This window comes from Erpetoichthys calabaricus, chromosome 1 (genome assembly GCF_900747795.2).
Source record: "Erpetoichthys calabaricus chromosome 1, fErpCal1.3, whole genome shotgun sequence".
Taxonomy (NCBI): Eukaryota; Metazoa; Chordata; class Cladistia; order Polypteriformes; family Polypteridae; genus Erpetoichthys; species Erpetoichthys calabaricus.
The window spans coordinates 116,864,847-116,883,942 of NC_041394.2; the positions used below are offsets into that span (position 1 = coordinate 116,864,847).

General features: G+C 39.6%; 1 protein-coding gene and 1 long non-coding RNA gene across 2 annotated transcripts in view; both read right to left on the reverse strand.

The window, feature by feature from the left end:
- Positions 1-5,451: 5,451 nt before the first annotated feature.
- Positions 5,452-19,096, reverse strand: part of LOC114644348 (cystine/glutamate transporter-like) — a 621,881-nt gene continuing 608,236 nt past the window's right edge. The window contains 1 exon segment of the mRNA XM_051924039.1: positions 5,452-6,270. Coding sequence (XP_051779999.1) covers positions 6,206-6,270 — 65 coding nt within the window. The 3' untranslated portion in view covers positions 5,452-6,205.
- Positions 9,428-11,754, reverse strand: LOC127528788 (uncharacterized). The gene is made up of 2 exons (XR_007935403.1): positions 9,834-11,754; positions 9,428-9,595 (listed from the first exon to the last, which is right to left on the reverse strand). It is a non-coding gene; the product is annotated as an uncharacterized LOC127528788 (long non-coding RNA).

A 19,096-nucleotide genomic window follows, 5' to 3' on the forward strand; every position in this document is an offset into this window, starting at 1 on the left:
AATGAGCTTTTAATGCGTCTCTGGAAAGCTGTACCAGCAAGAGCTGATATTTGTTACTCAGGTATGCCACTTAGTGGTAAACCAAAGTTTAGTCTCTTTTCCAGATGAAGCCTTGACTTCGTTTTAAGATTTTAATATTTTCAATACTCATTTAGTTACTGATTAACACATTTCATTCAGCACATCAGGAATTTGTTGAACCTGAAAATGGTGATCTACAGGTATTGTTTTAGAAAGTTCAATGAGATATAGCAAAGCTCTCAAGAAGAACGGCCAAAAGCCATACACATTGAACTCCTGCAATGTGCAAATGGGGAAGGAGCAATTATTAGTATAGATAAAAAAAGAAAACAAAATAAGAATCTTAATTTTGGAGAAAGTCAAAATTGTGAAGTACATAATTCATGCTGTGGTAGTTTAACCCTGACACAGATAGGAACAGTGATTCAAGTCCAAGCACACACACTTTTATTTTCTTCTCTTTCTTTTACAGCACACAGTGCACAGATCACCCACAAATATTGCTCACTCCCTTCTTCTTTTCCTTTTCTCTCTTTCTCTTCTTCCATCTTTCCTTTCTTCACTCCTCTCCTCTCCTGCAAGCTCTGTCCTCCACCTCCCGACTGTGGCTCCCAAAATGGCGTGAGGTGGCCTCTTTTATATTGCACCCGGAAATGTTCCAAGTGCTCTCCAGTTAATTTCTGGCTGCTCTCCCGGTTGTGGCAGAAGTAATGCATGGACACCCGGAAGTACTCCAGGTGCCTTTGGACCTTCTTCTGGCAGCATTTTCAAGTGTGGCCGTCCAGGACCTCAAGTGACCATGCGCCCCCTGGTGGTGACCACGGGCCCCAGCTGGGCTGAGCTTCTAAGCTCCAAACCCTTGGTACCAACATATTCCAGGGGGTTTGTCCTCTCGTGTTCCAGGGGAGGTGTTGTCCCCAATATATCGTCTCCCCCAGTCCTTCTGTCTTCGGGATGTCCTGATCATGGAGCTTTCTTAGTTGTCTGTCACAATGCATAAAGAGGTTATTCTACAGTCAGAAAACTGCTAGCTACCAAACATCACCTTTTGCATTCAATACATACAAACAAGAGTGGTTGTTATTATGAGGCAAGTCAGTGTTGAGGTCAGTCTGCAATGCTTTGTCCATAACCCCTATTGAAGTAAAGTATTTTGTACAAAAGTTTAGTGGAACCCAAGAGATACAAGATGAGAATAATAGGGATAAGTAGGCAAGATATCCTCATGAGAACGAGGACCAGACGGATTAAAATGAAGGTAGTTAGCTCTTATGTCTTTCCTCAGGTTTTCACTTCACTTTCATACTTCACCACTTGTTTTATGCTTGACTCTGGGAATTATAAGCAAATCAGTGTCTGATGATGCAAGATTATGGTTAGGAATGTAGCAGTAAAGTTCACTTTGTATTTTGAAATACCCTGGACTAACAGAATCTTGTAGATTGAAAATACCAGCATGTCCAGAATTGATCCATGCTGCACACCCTATATAGTATCATGAAGCTCTAGCATACAATTTCCACAACTTACAAAAGTTTTTCTTCCTGTAATGTAAGACTGAGATCAACTTAAGGCACTACCATAAAGACCCACTCACTAACTAAGGCAGCTGTTTCTTTTTTGAATTTGATTAATTTTTAAATTATTTTTGGTAACATCATCATGCCACCATTTTGGGGCTCTGTTTAGAATTTGGACAATGCCATTTGAATGGATGTTTTCAAAACATAGGCATATGTTGCCAAAATGTAGCATAATTGCAATATGTGTAATGTGCATGACATGTTACATATAACATCATAATAAAATATAACTCCAAAAGCAGTTATTGAAATGGGGGTATGACATTTTGGTACAAAATACCACATGGCCGCCAAATCATTTGGCACATTTCTACATTTGTGGAATTTGCATGTTCTTCTGATATCTTCCTGTTTTCCCCCACAAACAACTGTTAAATTTAACTGGCAAATCTTATCAGGGCCTTCATTTTCACATGCATCTGAATATACAAGAAGGCATGAGCTTTATGCAAATGTAATGGAAAAGGTAACAGAGTATTGGGACTGCCTGAGGTCTTTTCAAAAGCATTCTGCTGGTTTTAAGATGGGCAACAGCTCCAAGTTTCAGAATGAACAAAGATTAAGTGGGTGTAGGAAAGAGATGATAAGTGGAGGATAGTAAATTATTGAAAAGCCAATCAAAAGCAATAAGCATGTACCCAAAATATGCAATAAAGTTCTAAGTTATAATGTACCTATTATAAATTATTGGATTTCCTTAGAATAGTTACTTCATTTGTCGGTATACATTGCATTAGCAGCTAAAGATTAGTTTATATATTTCATGTCTAACATCAGCATTTTGTAGTTGTCTTCTGTAGGGGAGTGTAAAATGAGTGATAGCATATATGTTGATAAATATTTTGTATGTGTTTATTTGTTATTTTGAAGTCAGGAAGCTGGACAAACCAGTTTCTACACCCAGTGTTTTATTGATGAGGAAAGTACCATCTGGGCCAGCTTTATGGTTTAGTAGTTTCCTTTCTTGCTTGTTTATTACACCTACACTGTAAAGTGGTTGAACTGGATAGGGAGTCAACTGTACGGACATGTCAGCAGCACTGTTGTAGTTAGAATGAACTCCAAATATCAGAGAGGTGACCAAACTGGCCTTTATATTACATAACGCATCCCTTCAGGAAGAAAATTTATGGAGTACATGTAAAGATGTATTAATCTGGAGAAGAAGTAGGTTTAGCACCCATCTCCCTTCCAGAAAGCATGAGGGATGAGACACAATAAAAAGGAACATAAAGAAACGCACCTTCCCCCATAGAGAACTAAGTTTTGGCTAAGCATGATTAGGCATAAAACTTGACTCTACACAAGCAGACGTATTTCATTTGGTCCAGTCATGCTAAAAAAAAGATTAACTAATGCAGTTGCCTGTTCCCATTGGTTAAAGATTTGTGATTGAAATGGTATAAGTTGGTCTTTCTCGCTCACCATCTGGCCATGGAGAGAAGACAACCTCTTTATCGTACCATTTCTCCATGACAAAGACAGCCATATTGAGAAAAGCAAGTGGCCTGTTTCATTACTCCATTCAAAGGCCATGTGGTAGCAAAGACCAAGTTAGACAGAACATAAAACTGAAAGATGCCCGTGGATGCTAATACTTGGATGCTACTTAGGCTGTAATGGTATTTTTTCACACTCCTTTTATTTTGCTTATAATTTGGGCATATTACCTATAATAACATAAATGATTAAATGTGTCGCTCTTTCTCCTGCCTGTTTTTTCACTCAAGGTTAGAGGTTGAAAAAACCCAAGGTTAGAGGTAAAGATGGGAAGGGAGGAGGAAGTGCTATAGTACAGTAGCTGACCACAGAGTGGTAAGTGTATGGGATTTGAAGCATTTTCATAAAATCTACATAATAGAGTATAAAGGGTAAAATACTGTAGGGTCAACCATAGGACTCTACTCAACACATCCTCCAACTATGTAGCTATTTCAGTCATACATGTTTCTGCATCTAGTAAGGTTGAACAATTAACTCATAAATCCCTGTGGTGTATAAGAGACCCATGATATGCCAACATGTTCATGGTCAATTTAACTTTAAACCAGGCACGTAATGATCTTCTTATAAAAATTACTATTTTATTATTTATGGGCTTGAAAATAAATGTTTCTCAGCCGAGCCAAGGGGTGGTGCTGTCCAGTAATACTTTCTCCTCTTTTCCCTCAACAAACCCTCAACAGAACCCAACTCCTAATGACATCACTTCCGATTCCTCTTCCTGTCTCCAGCATATACTGTATTGCCGCCATCATACCTACATGTGTCAGTTTCGTTTTGAACTCCCTGTCTGTAAAGACATTTTTTTATTTTGTATATTTTGAAGTATACAGGGTACAAAATTCCAAAACTTTATGTTTGTTCTCGACTCTTATTACAATATACGTTAATTTTTATTTAATCACCTTATCTCCTCTTATTTTACTTATGAATTGCTTTGAGGCTGGTAATCAAAGTATATTTTTTCTGTTCTCTTTATAGTATCTTTTACCCTCTTTAAATGATTTTTATACCATGTTTTAAAGAATGAAAGAAGGCCATGCATGTTGTAAGACAAACAATAATTCTTACAGGTGATCTTTTCTAAATATTAGCAACTTGTCAGAAACAATATCACTGTTTTTATCAACTTTTACCAATTAATATAAGAAAACAAGCTTCATGTCAGAATGTATAAGACCCATGGCATTGGGAAACAGATTGAGCCACTCTTATTCTGCAGTGGAGTTCCCAGCTGTTTTGCTTATGTTGAATATTCTATGTGCATTTGTAATTGTCAAAGTTAAAGGGTTTATTGTCCATCCTTACATTTTCTTAATCTTTTTCCAAATCATGGTAACGGAGAGATGGATTTTTGTAGACAGCACCAGGCAAAAGGAAGAAGTCAGATCTGCCAGTCAAGGACAGGGCTGCACTTATGCCCAACTTGCTTTTAAATATCTATTATATTAAATATACCTGCAAGGTTTATTTGATAAGAAATGATTACCTTAGTGTGTTCATAAGAATGACTTATAAATGCTTTAGCAACATTTTAGTGTTTTTTTGTTCGGCGCCATCTGGCTCACAGGATGACAAAACCCCAAATATGATATACAGTTTGACGTGTCTTGATATCTAGTTATGCAAGATGCAGTGTGTCTGTCTGTGGAGAGTGTCGACCTTGTCGAGAGGTTTATTGACCTTGACAGTGACATTCATGTCTGTGAATTTTTGCCTTCAGGTATTGCTTTAGACTTTCAAATTCAGTGATTATGTATATTGTGTTATTTTTTATTTCTGATCTTTTACTGATCTAGTCCTCTATGGACCTCTATTAGAGGGTGAAAAATGTCTATTTGAATTGAGAATATTTAGATTTTATACATATACATTGAAGCACAGATTTTTATATTTCAAATATTTGACACAACTATTCTTGTTTATTATGTACTTCTAAAATTATAAAGTAAATTATTATAACATCTTATGAAAACCACGGATTAGTGCAGTTTATGCTAATTCATACTTCTTTTGTTTCATTTCAAACAGGGAAGAATGAGTATATAAAAAATCCAACAGATTAGTGTATTAAGAGAACAAATGTGAAAGATGAAAATTGAGCAGGATAAATGTAATATCTGGTTTGTTCTTTATAGTGCTGGCTAAATCTACACTTTGTGCTCAGTATAAGATATACATGGGTCTGATTATCCACTCTTGTTTTTTTTTATAGATAGATAGATAGATAGATAGATAGATAGATAGATAGATAGATAGATAGATAGATAGATAGATAGATAGATAGATAGATAGATAGATAGATAGATACCTTATTAATCCCAAGGGGAAATTCACAAAATCATAAAATCCATTTCTTTAATTATTTTATTAAATGTCTCAGGATGGTGACATCAGGCATCAATGTAGAGTTTTAATAAAGCATTGCGAGAGAGACTCCAAGGCCTTTAAACTGACTGGAGAGTCTACGGCTGGGAAGCACTGTGTTGATTTACTTGTCTCTTGTGGCACTACACTTTCATATCTTCAGGGCTGAGATCACTCCTATGGAATGTGAATTGGAAATCAACCTCTCTTCTGTCATGCTGTTCAGTACTACACTGTAGTTAATAAAGATTTTCAAGCCTTTGAACACCTGAATAGTCATATGGTAGTAATTAATTTATTGCTTCCCATCAACTTTGACACCATGTCAAAAAGATATAGATTAACATTCTTTATCTTTTAAAAACAATTTATAATATGTAGTAATTAAGAAAGGACAACATTCTAAAGTGCTAAAAATACTGGTACTGAATTTAGACATAATTTTAAGACCTAAATAAATTAAATTAAATTTGACTTTTTAAATGTAGAGTTGGAGTTTTTAGTGAGTGTTTTACTTGAAACTTTATGTCACTCTTTAAAGAGTGTCTCACATGAGTAAAGAAACAGCATAGTTACAAAAATGTTGTTTGGATTACTTCTTCACAGTGATGGTCTTTAACACATAAAGCTTTGTTTTGAAATGAAAACTTTGTTTCATGTTTGGTACATGTATATCATTCTTTAAAGTGCTTTTGAACTTTGTGGTAAAAGCTTTGATCAGGTCAAGATATTTAGTAGGTCTGCACCTCCTGTGGCATCACTTCCAAGAGAACTTGTAGCTTCTTAGTGAGCATGTCTGTAAGATAATAAAACCAACATGTCAATCTTATCATCAGCAGAATTGAAATTTCATTCACCCACAAAGCACTGTTTCTCTGTTTCCTGTCTTGAATTGAAATGATCCTTATATATGACTGAAAACAGTTTAGAGATGAAGGCCTCAAACTATAAATATTAACATGTAAGCCTAGGAAGACTGCTTTCAACAGGTTTTATTTAAATAGCACAAAGTAAGCAATACATTGTGTCTCCTGTTACAGTGTATTTGCAATATACAGTGCATCCTGAAAGTATTCACAGCACATCACTTTTTCCACATTTTGTAATGTTACAGCCTTATTCCAAAATGGATTAAATTCATTTTTTCCCTCAGAATTCTACACACAACACCCATAATGACAACGTGAAAAAAGTTTACTTGAGGTTTTTGCAAATTTATTAAAAAATAAAAAAATTGAGAAAGCACATATCAGGTTACCACTGTCTGTATCACTCTGCTTGGCTGTGCTCACACTCTAACCACACAATGGATAGAGCATGCATCCCCTTACGAGGATCTAACCTTGTGTGTCAGCATCCCATAAGGTGATGCAAAAGTGCGTACACCTGACAAGCCCCAATAAGGTTGAAACACATGTTTTGTACTCTTTGTATTGTTTGGCAGATACTGTATCACATATCTATGAGCTGCTTCTAGCAACTGAGAGGATATGGCGGGTGTGTGCCGACTGGCTGACCAACTATTAGTGTTACCTGGTAGGTAACCACGTAATAATCAGATTGCAATTCTGACTTAAAAAAGAATGTAATACTCCAATCTTCACCCTGCCAAATAAGCGAACCATCTGCTGTGGCGCAGCATCTGAGGCATTGCCTCAGGTGCTGACATCTGAGGTTCGATCACCGTATGGAGATGCAAAAGTATGTACACCTGACGAGCTCCAATAAGGGCAAAACACGTGTCGTGTACTTCTTTGTATTGTTTGTCAGATACTGTATCACATATGTATGCATGTATATATTTAGCATGAAAAATGTACATAAAGTTAAAAAAAGTGATAATGGATGTAAAAACTGTAAATCTGGATCAATAGCAACACATCCAGGTATAAGGTGGCTCTTTCAAACTTACTTTGTGGTTTTGTGCCTCTGGATGCTCATGGAAACAATTGCCCATGTAAACTAGCTATGTTCTTCCTTCCTAAACCCCTTGAACCAATGGGGTGTCATAGCTTAGGGGCCAACACCCTTCCCATGCTCTGTCCATGTGCCTCTGGACCAATCCTGGCTAGGCACAACCTGTGTTCTTGAACTTTCTATCAATCAGCATTTTTATCCACGTTGCAGCCCACAAACCATGATTAATGTGTAATTTCAGACAATCTCAAGTTTCTTTTTTAACTTGTTTTGACCAGAAGGCAAGCTATATTTTATATTAACTAAACAAGTTACAGTGTAAGTTCTTCTTTTTATATTTTACAGTTTTTTTTCCGTAATTCATGAGTTATCACTTATCTCATAAGAATACCAGTACAATAACCTATTATTAATTCTAAAAGTAGATACAGTAATCCCTCCTCAATCGCGGGGGTTGCGTTCCAGAACCCCCTGCGAAAGGTGAAAATCCACAGTAGAAACCATATGTTTATATGGTTATTTTTATATTGTCATGCTTGGGTCACAGATTTGCACAGAAACACAGGAGGTTGTAGAGAGACAGGAACTTTATTCAAAAACTGCAAATAAACATTTGTCTCTTTTTCAAAAGTTTAAACTGTGCTCCATGACAAGACAGAGATGACAGTTCCGTCTCACAATTAAAAGAATGCAAACATATCTTCCTCTTCAAAGGAGTGCGCATCAAGAGCAGAGAATGTCAGAGAGAGAGAGAGAAAAAAGCAAACAAAAATCAATAGGGCTGTTTGGCTTTTAAGTATGCGAAGCACCGCCGGACAAAGCAGCTGCAAGGATGTACAATGTAAAGGTAGTCTTTCAGCATTTTTTAGAGGAGCGTCCGTATCCTCTAGGCCAGTGTGCGAACAGCCCCTCTGCTCACACCCCCTCCGTCAGGAGCAGAGAATGTCAGAGAGAGAGAGAGAGAGAGAGAAAAACAAACAATCAAAAATCAATATGTGCCCTTCGAGCTTTTAAGTATGCAAAGCACTGTGCGGCAAGCATGTCACTTGATAAAGCAGCTGCACAGATGGGAGCAACGTGAAGGTAATCTTTCAGCATTTTTAGACGAGCGTCCGTATCGTCTAGGGGTGCAAACAGCCCCCCTGCTCACACCCCCTCCGTCAGTAGCAGAGAATGTCAGAGCAAGAGAGAGAGAGAGAGAGAGAAAAGCAAACAATCAAAAATCAATACGTGCTGTTTGATCTTTTAAGTATGCGAAGCACAGTGCGGGAAGCATATCGCTTGATAAAGCAGCCATATGTAAGCCCAGCAAGGAAGAGAGCAATGTGAAGGTAATCTTTCAGCATTTTTTGAGGAGCGGCCGTATCCTCTAGGGGTGCGAACTGCCCCCGTGCTCACAATATAGTTGAGGAGTTTTATTTAATACGTAATACGCGCTCTGGTTGGGTAGCTTCTCAGCCATCTGCCAATAGCGTCCCTTGTATGAAATCAACTGGGCAAACCAACAGAGGAAGCATGTACCAGAAATTAAAAGACCCATTGTCTGCAGAAATCTGCGAACTAGCAAAAAATCCGTGATATATATTTAAATATGTTTACATATAAAATCCGCGATAGAGTGAAGCCGTGAAAGTCGAAGCGCGATATAGCGAGGGATTACTGTATATCAATCAAAGGTCCATGTCATAAGGAAAACATGCAAAAGCCACACAGAGTGTGGCCAGGCAGCAAATTCAACCAATGCCCTCAAAAAAAGTGTGGCAACCGTGCTAATTTTGTACCACTGTACTAAATATTACACAATAGTCATTATTTTTGATATTCAAAATGCTGTTTCTACCTCACTGGAGACGTGACTGATGCATAGTTTTGATAAAAATGGATGTACCAGGAGATAACTTTAATTATGAAAAACTAATTCCATAGCACACTTTACAATAAAAGAATAAACACTTTTGGTCACTTACGAAAACGTCTGATGAAGCATAAAGGCAGTCTCTGCTTCTGAACCACAAGGAAATAAATTGGGACACCAGTCAGGGTGAGGGCAAAGCTGATGCCTGTGTTGACTGGATCAGAGTAGAGGGACATCCCCACAATGAAAAAACATACAACGGTGAAAACAGCAGGGATGAATAGATGTACCTATTCAAAAAGAGAGAAATAAAATATTAGCAGTGTCCTGAAATTTATTTTAATTTCACCTGAACTATTCATAAATAATCCATCCATCCATTACCCAACCTGCTATATCCTAACTACAGGGTCTCGGGGGTCTGCTGGAGCCAATCCCAGCCAACACAGGGCGCAAGGCAGGAAACAAACCCTGGGCAGGGCACCAGCCCACCGCAGGGTGCTCACACAACCACCAAGCACACACTAGGGCCAATTTAGAATCGCCAATGCACCTAACCTGCATGTCTTTGGACTGTGGGAGGAAACCGGAGCACCTCATAAATAATCCTTCTCATTTAATATTAGTTTACAAAACAAGAGCACAACCAGTTTAAGAAAACCTGAAAAACCTACCTATGAAAATAAATGTGAGTGCTGCTGTGATTGTCAGTTTTAATGCTCTAATTTTGTTAGGTGATGTGGTAATCCTATCTGGCCAAGTCTGAGCAGACAATATAATGGCCTGTAATGGACACCTTATCCAGAGTTACTTTGTACATATTGCATCATTTGCCGCAAGAATAGCAAATGACTCTACATGTCTCTTAAAATGACTAGAAAAAGGAAGAATAGAAAATAAATGTGACAAGCAAAAGTAATTTACAATTAAATATACATAAATAAAATGCACCTGTTTTTTAACCTGTAATGTAAGGTGGTGGAGAGCCACAGCTTATTGAAGTAGCACTGAGTGCAAAGCAACAATAAATACTGAAAATGAGGTCATTTCGTCAGAGGACGTGTTTATGTAAACACCAGTTAAAAGCAGGATTGCATTCACATTTTTCGGGTATTGGAGCAAACCAGAGAACTAATGGAAAATTCAAATGGACCCAGGGAGTACATGCAAAGTTAACATAGATCGTGATGGTGAAAGAATATGAACTGTTGTCTTGACTGTGAGGCAGCAGCACTAACAACTGTGCATATCAACTTTATTTACACATGAAAACAAGTCTTTCAAAAAGTAAACTACTATTTAACACGATTCTAACTGTCCTTAGAAGACACTGATAACTCATATTTTTTATAATTTAAGCAATAGCTGCATCCACTCTAAGTGATAACATCCTCAGATCCATTTAATTCATTTTAGGGTCATGGTGAAGGATCTGGGGGTGTTGTAGGGAGGCAGAGGTATGCCTAGCAGCACTGGGTGCAAGACAGGAAACTGCCTTGTACAGAGACACAGGTCTCACTCACTCACTCACTCACCCACCAACACAGAGCCAATTTATAGGGTCATTGTTCTCCGGAGCCATGATTGGTTAATATAAATATCTTATCTTATGAGTTACCAATTAACCTTACACATGTCTTTGGAAATGTGTAATGTAACATTGGAGTACGCAGAGAAAAACCTATTTCCAAACATACAAGCACAGAGAGTGCTTTAACAGTTTCTGTAGCAGTATTACGGAGAAGGATTTGAGAATGTTTCCCTAGAATGGAGAAAGAGAAACCATTGGATAATCACTGAGGTCACTTCCAGGAGCCATGAAACTCCACCCTTTTTAGTCCCACTGGTATTTACCCCATCCTAGTCCTAACCCATCCTCAGAGCAGCAAGGAGCTCTGCATCTCTGAAACTGTTTATCTTAATGTTTTCTCAAACATTGTCAAGACAACAATCCCTCTTACTTCAATTACTGGTCATAAAAATTAAACAAGGAATCATCCGAAACATTTCTTACACTGTCCTTTGTTTGTTTTCACACCATGTAGACATGGAAAGAACATGCAAAATCCACAGAGACAATGACTGGACACATGACTCAAACTCAGAACAGTGGGGATCTGTGCAGTGGCAGTGCTAACCACTTAATTTAGTTTACCACATCTTGGGAAACCACTGCTCTTTATTCTGAAAGACGTTTATGCAGGAGAATTTTCATGTTTTCCTCAGTGGCATTTAAACTTACAATATACTGATAAAGTCTGATAGCAACCATATTAAGTAAAATTAAAAATCAGAGGTTTCTCACTTAATTAATTACTACTATGATATTTCTCAATAATCACTGTCAATCATACATTTTGTGGCAATAAATATATGAGTGGACCTGATGTCATCATGTTTCTGCTGTTCATGAAAACACATCAAGGATGTAGTTAATAATAATAATAATAATACATTTTATTTATATAGCGCCTTTCCCATGCTCAAGGCACTTGATAGTCATCTACATTTATCCAATCAGAGTTAAATTTAACCACTTACATAATTAAGGAGGGAGTCTACGAAAAAGGAACACAAAACCTGTTATGTGAAGTAAAAAACAGACCTTTCAACTTTGACTTTAGTAGTTTAGTAGTAGTTCTTTAATTTACTAAGATAAGCAGATTTTTTTAAACCATTGCTAAAGCCTGTAGAATTCTGTGCTTTTGAGCATACAGTTCTGTAACTGAGCCCTGTAAAAGACTAATGGACTCATCCACTTTTTATTCCTGCATTGTGCCCGATGTAGCCAAGCTAGACTCTGGCATCCATCTCTCATGAATCTAGAATTATTGAATGCATGGATGGATGTTATTGTTTATCTTTTTAGTAGTAAATAAAAAGGAAAAAATAAATAACAGCTAGATATAGTCGGGCTCACCTCGACGCACAATTTGGACTCTGGAACCAATCTCCTTGAGAGGGGCTGGACTCTCTACCACTCTGGAGTTGCCCCTGGTGAGAGGCTCTGAGCGGGTGTGGGCATACTTATTGCCCCCCGACTTGGAGCCTGTACATTGGGGTTTACCCCGGTGGACGAGAGGGTAGCCTCCCTCCGCCTTCGGGTGGGGGGACGGGTCCTAACTGTTGTTTGTGCGTATGCACCGAACAGCAGTTTGGAGTACCCACCCTTTTTGGAGTCCCTGGAGGGGGTGCTGGAGGGCACACCTTCTGGGGACTCCCTCGTACTGCTGGGAGACTTCAGTGCTCACGTGGGCAATGACAGTGAGACCTGGAAGGGCATGATTGGGAGGAATGGCCCCCCTGATCTGAACCCGAGTGGTGTTTTGTAATTGGACTTCTGTGCTCGTCACGGATTGTCCATAACGAACACCATGTTCAAGCATAAGGGTGTTCATATGTGCATTTGGCACCAGGACACCCTAGGCCTCAGTTCGATGATCGACTTTGTGGTCGTGTCGTCGGACTTGCGGCCACATGTCTTGGACACTCGGGTGAAGAGAGGGGCGGAGCTGTCAACTGATCACCACCTGGTGGTGAGTTGGCTCCGATGGTGGGGAAGGATGCCAGTCAGGCCTGGTAGGCCCAAACGTGTTGTGAGGGTCTGCTGGGAACGTCTGGCAGAGCCCCCTGTCAGAAGTAGCTTCAACTCCCACCTCCGGCAGAACTTGTCCTGAGGGAGGTGGGGGACATTGAGTCCGAATGGGCCATGTTCCGTGCCTCTATTGTTGAGGCAGCTGACCGGAGCTGTGGCCGTAAGGTAGTCGGTGCCTGTCGTGGCGGCAATCCCCGAACTCGTTGGTGGACACCAGCGGTGAAGGATGCCGTCAAGCTGAAGAAGGAGTCCTACCGGTCCCTTTTGTCCTGTGGGACTCTGGAGGCAGCTGATAGGTACCGGCAGGCCAAGCAGAATGCGGCTTCGGTGGTTGCTGAGGCAAAAACTCGGGCATGGGAGGAGTTTGGGGAGGCCATGGAGAACGACTTTCGGACGGCTTCAAGGAGATTCTGGTCCACCATCCGGCGTCTCAGGAGGGGGAAGCAGTGCAGTGTCAACACTGTGTATGGTGGGGATGGTGCGCTGCTGACCTCGACTCGGGACGTTGTGGGTCGGTGGGGGGAGTACTTCGAAGACCTCCTCAATCCCACTAACATGCCTTCCAATGACGAAGCAGAGCCTGGGGACTCGGAGGTGGGCTCCCCCATCTCTGGGACTGAGGTCACCGAGGTGGTCAAAAAACTCCTTGGTGGCAGGGCCCCGGGGTTGGATGAGATACGCCTGGAGTTCCTCAAGGCTCTGGATGTTGTAGGGCTGTCTTGGTTGACACGTCTCTGCAACATCGCATGGACATCAGGGACAGTGCCTCTGGATTGGCAGACTGGGGTGGTGGTCCCCCTCTTTAAGAAGGGGGACCGGAGGGTGTGTTCCAACTACAGAGGGATCACACTCCTCAGCCTCCCTGGAAAAGTCTATTCGGGGGTTCTGGAGAGGAGGGTCTGTCGGATAGTCGAACCTCGGATTCAGGAGGAACAGTGTGGTTTTCGTCCTGGTCGCGGAACAGTGGACCAGCTCTACACCCTTAGCAGAGTCCTGGAGGGTGCATGGGAGTTCGCCCAACCAGTCTACATGTGTTTTGTGGACTTGGAAAAGGCGTTCGACCGTGTCCCTCGGGGAATCCTGTGGGGGGTGCTCCGAGAGTATGGGGTACCGGACCCCCTGATAAGAGCTGTTCGGTCCCTGTACGATCGGTGTCAAAGCTTGGTCCGCATTGCCGGCAGTAAGTCGAACCCGTTTCTTGTGAGAGTTGGACTCCGCCAGGGCTGCCCTTTGTCACCAATTCTGTTCATAACTTTTATGGACAGAATTTCTAGGTGCAGCCAGGGTGTTGAGGGGGTCCGGCTTGGTGGACTCAGGACTGGGTCACTGCTTTTTGCAGATGATGTTGTTCTGTTTGCTTCATCAGGCCGTGATCTTCAGCTCTCTCTGGATCGGTTTGCAGCTGAGTGTGAAGCGGCTGGGATGGGAATCAGTACCTCCAAATCCGAGACCATGGTCCTCAGCCGGAAAAGGGTGGAGTGCCCTCTCAGGGTTGGGAGCGAGATCCTGCCCCAAGTGGAGGAGTTCAAGTATCTCGGGGTCTTGGTCACGAGTGAGGGAAGAATGGAGCGTGAGATTGACAGGCGGATCGGTGCGGCGTCCGCAGTGATGCGGGCTCTGCATTGGTCTGTCGTGGTGAAAAAGGAGCTGGGCCGTAAGGCAAATTTCTCAATTTACCAGTCAATCTATGTTCCTACCCTCACCTATGGTCATGAGCTATGGGTAGTGACCGAAAGAATGAGATCGCGAATACAAGCGGTTGAAATGAGTTTTCTCCACAGGGTGTCTGGGATCTCCCTTAAAGATAGAGTGAGAAGCTCAATCATCCGGGAGGGGCTCAGAGTAGACCCGCTGCTCCTCCGCATCAAGAGGAGTCAGATGAGGTGGTTCAGGCATCTGATCAGGATGCCTCCTGGACGCCTCCCTGGTGAGGTGTTCCGGGCACGTCTAACCGGGAGGAGGCCCCGGGGAAGACCCAGGACACGCTGGAGGGACTATGTCTCCCGGCTGGCCTGGGAACACCTTGGGATTCCCCCGGAAGAGCTAGAAGAAGTGGCCGGGGAGAGGGAAGTCTGGGCATCTCTGCTCAAGCTGCTGCCCCCGCAACCCGACCTCAGATAAGCGGAAGAGGATGGATGGATGGATAAATAACATCTAAACATCTTAAATTTTGCTTAACAATACCTGGTTGATTTTGTATTTAGTATACTTACATTTATTAAAAATTATCAAAGTATTAATTATAATAATCCAAGTAAATGTGGTATATCTTTCTTTTTGTTGATTAATCTGTGGAAGAAACCTTGAGTTGCTTGTAAATGTATGATAAGGTGCTATATAAATAAAGTTGTTATTATTATTATTATTATTATTAATAATAAACAGTACCAAATACATGCATGCAAAGTTAGCTAGGAATTGAAAACTGGTCCAAGGCGAGTGTATTGGAGGTGCCCTAAAATTGGCTGGAACTCTGTCTTCAGTTGGTTCCCGCCTTCTACCACTGATGCCATGTTAGACACCAGACCCCCATGACTTTGAATTGCATTTACTGGATTAGAGAATGTTATATTATGAAATGTAAAATATTCCATGGTGTCAAAAAGATTGTTGGTAAACACAGAACTTGAAATCATAACTGATTACCAGACTGAGTACAGTTTAAATACCGCACTGTAATATCTACATCCTGGATATGCCTTAACTCTGTCTGTCTCCTTGTCCTTACAATTATGTCAACTAGCAAAATCCAGTCAACTAAAGATGGCTACAGTCTCTTTTCCTGAGATGGTGAGACATTTCCTATAGAAGGCAGTCATTTCTGGTTGCAGATTCTTATGCTTGAAATTGTTAAAGAAAGTTGATAAACTGCCAGTCTGTAAAGATTTAGTTCCTGCCTAGCTGCAGAATGCAAATGGTAAAAATAACTTAATTTTAAGTGAAAGAAATGTACTTAACCTGAGGGAAAAAAGAATTCAACATTAAAAGCATGCATGCTCTGTTTATGAAGCATTTTGCAGGCAGAACAAAACACTATAGTAGAGTGAATAATAATATCAAATACCTTAAAAGGTCGTGGAAGATCTGGGTTTCGATATCGATGAATTATAAGGCCCATTGTAGCCAGGCCAGTAAACAGCCATTGAGAAAAACTGTAAAAATTTAACAGTCCAAAAAGTTCACCGACCAAGATCATGAAGACCACCATGATGTACTGTGAGAAAGTCAGTGAAACTGTTAATGCTATATACAAAATATCGTCTTCTAATATAAAACAATGCATAAATAGATAATCCAAATTGAATACCAATTTTTGATGTGATTATTAGGATAAATAAAAAAACACACAATTAAATTTTTGATTTGTGATGTAACAGGCTATCCCAGGCCTGTTGATATCCTAACACAGATTCAGAGATACTGCAATAGTTACATAGAATTATCTGTTGTAGCAACAAACAACATTTGTTGTAATTAGTGAGCAGATAAAGCGTTTGCTCAGTGGAAATTGCCACCAACATTATAAGTAAGTCATTGGTTACCATCAGAAGCACTGCAGGCAGAGGAGTGTGCCTTCGAATGTGAATCATAGAAAAGAGAATAGGCCACTGTCCTTCTCTGGAGCCAGAAAACAGCATCCTGCACAGTCAAATAAGTGAAAGACAGAAATAAGAATATGATGTAGTTTAGGACCAACTAGCTTCCAGTTGTAATCACTTTAACTTGTGTCAAGTATTTCAATAAAAACATTTCAACAGATAGCTAAATTAATAATCATCCTCTGAATGTAATAGACATGGCAACACTTGTCTGCTCAACTATCCATGCATTTTTTTATTTGGATTACTAGGGGGCTCTGCCCCCTGCTCGCTTCGCTCGCCAACCCCTGTGTTTGGTTAATTGGATATACAATTTTAAAAGCTTTATTTTTTCTTTGGAATTGTTTCAATTGCATTATTTGCACTTTTATTTTAAAGCTTCATTAAAAACAATATTTGGAATTACCTTTTCTTCAAATCGCATAGAATTTTGATTCAGTTTTTAGAGACACATTGTGACAACGCAACGTATAACTGCCCGTGTGTGAATATTGTTTCTGTTTCTCTAATAAATAATCCGACTTTTTCTAATGTTTGTCCCTGTGATTTGTTAATTGTCATAGCAAAAGCTATTCTCACGGTAAACTGTAAACATTTTAATACGAATGGCATATCACGATCTCCTTTGGTGTCTAATGTTATTAGCGGAATATATATACCACCTTTCTTGTCGCCTGTTAAAATTTACATCGCTTCTCCGTGATCTATACTAATAAAAGGCAAAGCCCTCACTGACTCACTGACTGACTGACTGACTGACTCATCACTAATTCTCCAACTTCCCGTGTAGGTAGAAGGCTGAAATTTGGCAGGCTCATTCCTTACAGTTTACTTACAAAAGTTAGGCAGGTTTCATTTCGAAATTCTAAGCGTAATGGTCATAACTGGAACTTGTTTGACTGACTCACTCATCACTAATTCTCCAACTTCCCGTGTAGGTAGAAGGCTGAAATTTGGCAGGCTCATTCTTTACAGCTTACTTACAAAAGTTAGGCAGGTTTCATTTCGAAATTCTACGCGTAATGGTCATAACTGGAACTTGTTTGACTGACTCACTCATCACTAATTCTCCAACTTCCCGTGTAGGTAGAAGGCTGAAATTTGGCAGGCTCATTCCTTACAGCTTACTTACAAAAGTTAAGCAGGTTTCATTTCGAAATTCTTCGCGTAATGGTCATAACTGGAACCTGTTTTTTGTCCATATACTCTAATGGAGGAGGCGGAGTCACGTATTGCGTCATTACGTATTACGCCTCCTACGTAATCACGTGAACTGAAAACGAGGAAGAGATTTACAGCACAAGTCAAACGCGGGAATGAAGGTAAATGACGTTAATTGTTGACTGTCTTTTAATACTGTGTAATTGTTGAGTGTCTTTTAATACTGTGTAACCATACATATTAACATGTGCAATTAAACGTGTGCATTTACGGGGTGATTTCTCAGGCTTAAAAGCTCGCCTTTTATTAAAAAGGTAAATGCAAACTCTTTTCATTCTGAAGGGCACAAACCACGTTAGATTTCAGCCGTTAAACGCGCAAAAATGTCAGTACACCCGATAAATAAGCGCAACATATTATCAGTTGTATTGTATGCTTACAATACATATAGAAATGTGTTAATCGTTAACTAATATTATGGGATGGTGTTTTTCGACTCATGCCTTGATTTAAACGATTGCATGTCTTGGTGGGTTTGCGTAGCTTATTGTCAACTAGCAAAATACCCGCGCTTCGCAGCGGAGAAATAGTGTGTTAAAGAGGTTATGAAAAAGTAAAGGAAACATTTTTAAAATAACGTAACATGATTGTCAATGTAATTGTGTTGTCATTGTTATGAGTGTTGCTGCTTCACAAAAAAACATATCCTTAACAAATTGCTATTGGGATATTTTCCCTCAATTTAAAAAGCTTTTCTTCTTCATAAAAATTTAAAAGCAGTACTTCACGGGGATTTATATATATATATATATATATATATATATATATATATATATATATATATATATATATATATATATATATATATATATATATATATATACGAGCTGTATATACCCGGCGTTGCCCGGGGCAGAAGTAACCTAATCGGTCAAACACATATATACCAAAGTAAACCTAATCGGTCAAACACTTACATATATAAAAAAACCGAACCTAATCGGACAAACAGCTTCATATATACAGAAGCGAACCTAATCGGACAAACAGCTAATCTATATACATAAGCAAACCTAATTGGTCAAACAGTTACATAAATACAAAAGCAAACCTAATCGATGAAACAGCTTCATATATACAGAAGCGAACCTAATTGGTCAAACAGTTATGCATGTGCACAATAATTTTACAAAGATTATGCGTGTTAACAATCATTAAAAAGAAAAGATTGAGGAACTCTTCTTCTATATGTGATGAAGCTGGATGAAGCTGACTTGACGAAGACGTAGGTGGCATAGATTGGTTTTTCTAAAACAGAAGAAAAAAATGAGTATCTATTATTATTTTAAATTAGAATGAAAATGAGAACCTTGATTAGAGATAGATTATCCGTATTAAAATATGTGCATGAATAAACTTTTGCTAACTCTCTAGCAAAAGTTTATTCATACAAATTGGCATGGGATGGCTTTGTGAAAAAGTAAAAATTAGATAA